The 6,000-nt window shown below is 38.8% G+C and overlaps 1 protein-coding gene across 3 annotated transcripts in view; it reads right to left on the bottom strand.

Moving 5' to 3' along the window:
* Nucleotides 1-1,082: 1,082 nt before the first annotated feature.
* LOC149121609 (zinc finger protein 248-like) overlaps nt 1,083-6,000 on the bottom strand; it is a 30,864-nt gene continuing 25,946 nt past the window's right edge. For all 3 annotated transcript variants that reach the window (XM_089316563.1, XM_089316562.1, XM_089316564.1), the window contains one exon: nt 1,083-4,448. In XM_089316563.1, coding sequence (XP_089172689.1) covers nt 2,971-4,448 — 1,478 coding nt within the window. In that variant the 3' untranslated portion in view covers nt 1,083-2,970. The remainder of the gene's footprint in view (nt 4,449-6,000) is intronic.

Genomic DNA, 6,000 nt, shown 5'->3' with positions numbered 1-6,000 from the left:
CCAAATAACTGTTGCAATAACTGTTACTCAACTTTGAAATATTTATTAACAAAATTTACACAAGAGAGCACAGTTCAATTCATATACTTGATCCCACTCTCAATGAGAAACCAAAACTGCAGGTTGTATAAGAGAAAAATGTCTGAAGAACGGTTAACCACTCTCTGTCACAATTCATCATGAAAACTGCCCAATACCTACTAAGGTGTGATTCCACCAAAGAATTCTTCCAGACAAATTATATTTCAGGGACTTCTCTCTGTAATCTTGCTATGTTTTGTGGAAGTTCACCTAATAATAAAGGTATTTCCCATCACAATACAGTCATAGGCTTTTTTCTTTCTGTGAGTTGTCAGGTAACCATTGAGAGATGACGTATGGTACATGACTTTCCTATGCATGTATGTTTTCTCATTTCTGAGTCTCTTCATGTGAATTGATTAATGGCAGAAGAATTTTTCACATTCATTGACATTTTACTATTTGAATTCTCTTGTTTGTTGATGTTTAATTTCTTGTTTTTTAAGATTTTTATTTATTTATTTGACAGGTAGAGTTACAGACAGTGAGAGAGACAGAGAGAAAGGTCTTCCTTCTGTTGGTTCACTCCTCAAATGGCTGCAATGGCCAGAGCTGCACTAAACCAAAGCCAGGAGCCAGGGGCTTCTTCCTGGTCTCCCATGTGGGTGCAGAGGCCCAAGCACTTAGGCCATCTTCTACTGCTTTCTCAGGCCACAGCATACAGCTGTACTGGAAGAGGGGCAGCTGGGATAAGAACTGGCACCCATATGGGATGTCAGCATTGTGGGGGGAGGATTAACCTACTGCTCTACGGTACCAGCCTGATGTCTAATTTCTGGCTATGGTTTGTTCAAATCTACTGCACTGGAAGGATATCACCTTTTTTGAGTTGCATATTTATTCAAGCCTGAATTCCATGAAAATATACTTCCACATTCATTACACTCCTAAGAAATCCCTTATGTGAATTCTCTGATGTATAATGATCGATTTCTGACAAATGGCTTTTTGTCACACTAATAATATTTCTGAACTTCTTCATTTTTTAATGATTTACTTTATTTATTTGAAAGATAGTTACAGAGAGACAGGGAAGCATAAAGAGGTCTTCCATCCACTGGTTCACTCCCCAGATGGATGCAATGGCTGGAGCTACAGAGATCCAAATCCAGGAGTCAGGAGCTTCTTCTGGGTTTCCCACCTGGGTGCAGGGCCATCTTCTACCACTTTCCCAGGCCATAGCAGAGAGTGGCATCAGAAGAGGTGCAGTTGGGACTAGAACCAGTGCCCACATGGCATGCTGGCACTTCAGGCCAGGGCTTTAACCTACTGTGCCACAGCGCTGGTCCCCAACTTTCTTCCTTATGGGATTTCCAGCAAAAGGCTCTGTCACATGGTTATGTTGATTTTGGAAAAAGTCCTTCACATTCATTATATTCAAGTTCACTCCCTCATTTGAACTGCATGTGTTATGAGGTATTCCTTCTGAAAAAAGTCTTTCTCACATTTATTACAAGATTTCCACCATGTACTAAATTCTCTGCTGTTATATTGTGTGATTTTGGCAGTTTCCAACACTCATTCTATTCATAAGGTTTCTCCCCGATGTGAATTCTGATGTTTCATGAGGTGTTACTTGAGGATAAAAGCTTTTCCATATGCATTATATCCAAAGTGTTTTCCCCCATATGAATTAGATGATGTGCAATGAGGGCTGAATTATGGGAAAAAGCTTTCCAAGTCATTATGTTCAAAAGGTTTCTCTTCATGTGAATTTTCTGATGCATTCTGAGATGTGACTTATTCCCAAGGAATTTTCTACAGTCATTGCATTCATGAAGTTTCTCCCTGGTGTGAAGTCTCTGGTGTGATATGAGCTATGATTTATAACATATGATTTATAAAGGCTTTTCCACACTCATTAGATTCATAAGGTTTATGCCCTGTGTGAATTCTGTTTGATATGAGGTATAATTTATAGAAAAATGCTTTTCTGCAGTCATTACATTTATAAGATTATTTCCCTGGGTGAATCCTCTGATGCATTTGGAGTTGGAACCAAAAGTTTTTCCACAGTCATTATACTCATGAAGTTTCAACACTGTGTGCATTCTCTGGTGCATTATGAGGGTTGACTTTTGTCCAAAGGGTTTTCCAGTCATTAAATTCATAAGGTTTCTGCCCTGTGTGAATTCTCTGATGCACGATGAGGGTTGACTTATGGCTAAATGCTTTTCCACAGTTATTCCATTCATGAGTTTTCTACCCTGTGTTAATTCTCTTCTATGATATGAGGTTTGTCTTTTGTCCAAAGGCTTTTCCACAGTAATTACACTCATGAGGTTTCTCACCTGTGTGAATTCTCTGATGTTTCCAAAGGACTGACTTTTATCAAGAGGCTTTCCCCTGGTCATTACATTCATGGGTCTCCCCTGTGTGAATTCTTTAGTGTGATATGAGGTGTGACTTTCATAAAAAGGTTTTGCCACAGTCATTACACTTATGAGGTTTCTGCCCTGTGTGAATTCACTGATGTATGAGGAGGTCTGACTTTCATCCAATGGCTTTCCCATAGTCATTATATTGATAGGACTTCTCATCTGTGTGAATTTTCTGGTGCTTTATGAGGTGTGACTTTTGTATAAAGGCTTTTCCACAGTCATTACATTCATGAGGTTTCTCCCCTGTGTGAATTGTCTGGTGTATGATGAGGTCTGAAGTTCTTCCAAAGGCTTTTCCACAGTCATTACATTCATGAGGTTTTTGTCCCATGTGAATTTGCTGGTGTTTGATGAGGGCTGATTTTCGTCCAAAGGCTTTTCCACAGTCATTACATTTATGAGGTTTCTCCCCTGTGTGAATTCGCTAGTGTATGATGAGGGCTGACTTTTGCCCAAAGGCTTTTCCACAGTCATTACATTTATGAGGTTTCTCCCCTGTGTGAATTCGCTAGTGTATGATGAGGGCTGACTTTTGCCCAAAGGCTTTTCCACAGTCATTACATTTATGAGGTTTCTCCCCTGTGTGAATTCGCTGGTGTATGATGAGGGCTGACTTTTGCCCAAAGGCTTTTCCACAGTCATTACATTTATGAGGTTTCTCCCCTGTGTGAATTCGCTGGTGTATGATGAGGGCTGACTTTTGCCCAAAGGCTTTTCCACAATAATTACATTTATGAGGTTTCTCCCCTGTGTGAATTTGCTGGTGTACGAGGAGGGCTGACTTTCGTCCAAAGGCTTTTCCACAGTCATTACATTTATGAGGTTTCTCCCCTGTGTGAATTCGCTGGTGTATGATGAGGGCTGACTTTCGTCCAAAGGCTTTTCCACAGTCATTACATTTATGAGGTTTCTCCCCTGTGTGAATTCGCTGGTGTATGATGAGGGCTGACTTTCGTCCAAAGACTTTTCCACAGTCATTACATTTATGAGGTTTCTCCCCTGTGTGAATTCGCTGGTGCATTATGAGGTGTGACTTTTGTATAAAGGCTTTTCCACAGTCATTACATTTATGAGGTTTCTCCCCTGTGTGAATTCTCTGGTGCATTATGAGGTTTGACTTTCGTCCAAAGGCTTTTCCACAGTCATTACATTTATGAGGTTTCTCCCCTGTGTGAATTCGCTGGTGTATGATGAGGGCTGACTTTCGTCCAAAGGCTTTCCCACAGTCATTACATTTATGAGGTTTCTCGCCTGTGTGAATCTGCTGATGTTTCCTGAGGACTGACTTTTGTCCAAAAGCTTTTCTGCAGTCATTACATTCATAAGGTGAATTAAAACTGATTGATTTTCCACAAGGTTTACATGTGTAGAGTTTTTCCCTTGTATTTAATCTCTGATTTATTGCAGGATGTGACTGGTGAATGACAGGTTCAACATACCTAAGGTACTTATAAAGTTTCTCTCTTGTGTAGGTTTGTTGGTACATATTGAGGCTAAAATTTTCATGTTTAGCTTTTTCTATTTGAGTTGCTTTTCCAAAAGTGACAGTTGATTTATTATAGTTTTCTGCCATATGAATCCTCTCAGATTTATAAAACATCGTTCTTGTGGAGACATTAGCTTGTCCAGTAGGTCCAAATGGCTGCTTCATGATGTGAATATTGTCATGCTGACCAAGAGGCTCACAGAACTGGAGAGAATTTCCAGGTATCTTAGTGTTATCAAATTTCTCTCCAGCCTGTAGTTGATCAGGCCCACTGGGGGGATACACAGTGTGACATTTACTGCATTCCTCAGGCTTCAATCCTGTATAGCTTCCCTTTTTAATAATCAGTGTTGGAATATGGCTTGAATTTAAACTAAGTGTTTTTCTTAATTCAACTCTCTTGAGAGCTGATGTCTTATTATTTTTCATAAAATCCTGATTCAGATTTTTGTCATGACTTTCCTGGTTGATCCTAATCAGGTCATCCCTTTTCATGACCACTGAAATGAGAAAAAAGCAATCATGTTACTGAATCGCATGTAACTATTTCTCCTGGCATACTCATGTAAAGGGAATGAAGTCACTTGTTATGCAAGTGGCATAATATTTTCACAAAATCAATATGAGGTACTTATTTATGACCATTATATGGCTTTTCTCCTTAATACATTCATATATTAAATTGTACCGTGAGGTTTCCCAATGTTGAAATATGATTCTTTTTACTATGAGAATTTTTCAAGGATGGTAGAATTTCATTTGTGCTATGATGTGTGTGATCCCTGCATCTCAAAACAGTGTCAGTTTCAGCCCTGGCTACTCTGCTTTCAGTACAGCTCTCTACCCATGTAAACAGGGAGGAAGTAGAAAATGGTTCATGTGCCTGGGAACCTGTGAGACACCAGGGAAGACTAGATGAATTCTAGAGTTTTGGCTTCAGACTAATTAGACCTAAGTGTTGCAGGCATCTGGGAAGTGAGCTAAGAGAGGACCTCTTTCTCTCTCTTTCTCCTCTCACTATCACACTGCCTTTCACAAAGATGAAATAACTATAAAGTATTCTAAAGAATGGACAAATGTTTAATAAAAATATTCACCCACTACCTAGCAACCATTTTTCCCTGTCCTTTTTCTCCAGTTTATTTTTATAAAAACTGTGTGTTTTGTGCTTCTCTGATATTTCAAATATAAACATGAAAAAGTTTTACTGATCACTTACTTTTAGGTGGAGAAGAGTGAAATGTTCCTGTACTTTAAGCAAGACAACATTTAAGGAGTATGATTGGAATCTATGATTGTCTTACATTCAGTCTTCCTAGGTAAACATCATTTGTGGGATTTTTCAAATGAAAAAAATACTTTGTCTCTACTCTAGGACAGCTTCCCCAAATTCCTAAGGACACCCAACACCTTTAGCTTCTCAGAAGTACAACAGGTAGAGAAAAGTCACAATATACCACTGTGGTTAAGCACTTCCAATCAGTTTGAAGAATGTGTTTCTGCAAACTGGGATGTGCTCATCTTCTTTAAAAGCGTTTTTTAGCTCATTCTGAAATCATCAGTGCTGGTTACCTCCTCTAAATTCTTTCTATAAACATTCCCGTGTGATAATTTGAATTTCTGGAGGCTTTTGATCAATTGCCTCCTATTTGCACAGAAAGATTCATTTCCTATGCATTTCTCATCTTTTTGTTTGCATATTTTTCAATGATACTGAAAAATAGGAGAGAAATCATACTTCAAACTCCAACCTTAAAGAAATCTGAACCACTCAACATAAACCCACGAGGCTACTTGACCTTGGTCTCAACATCTCATTACTTTTTTGGTTAGTCTAGGATCACTTATTTTCATGTTTTATATAAATTCATGCTTAGTTTATGATTTCTTTTTTCAAAGATTTACTTTATTTATTTGAAAGCTAGAATTATAGAGAGAGGTAGAGACAGAGAGAAGTGGTTCACTCCCTATATGGACACAACAACCAATACTGGGCCAAGATGAAGTTAGGAGCCAGGAGTGTCTTTCTTGTCTCCCACATGGGTACAGGGA

Source organism: Oryctolagus cuniculus, chromosome 16 (genome assembly GCF_051225735.1).
Source record: "Oryctolagus cuniculus isolate XC-2025 breed Fujian yellow rabbit chromosome 16, ASM5122573v1, whole genome shotgun sequence".
Classification (NCBI taxonomy): domain Eukaryota; kingdom Metazoa; phylum Chordata; class Mammalia; order Lagomorpha; family Leporidae; genus Oryctolagus; species Oryctolagus cuniculus.
Note: the sequence above shows the minus strand (reverse complement) of the source record. Positions and strands in the feature narration are given on the sequence as shown.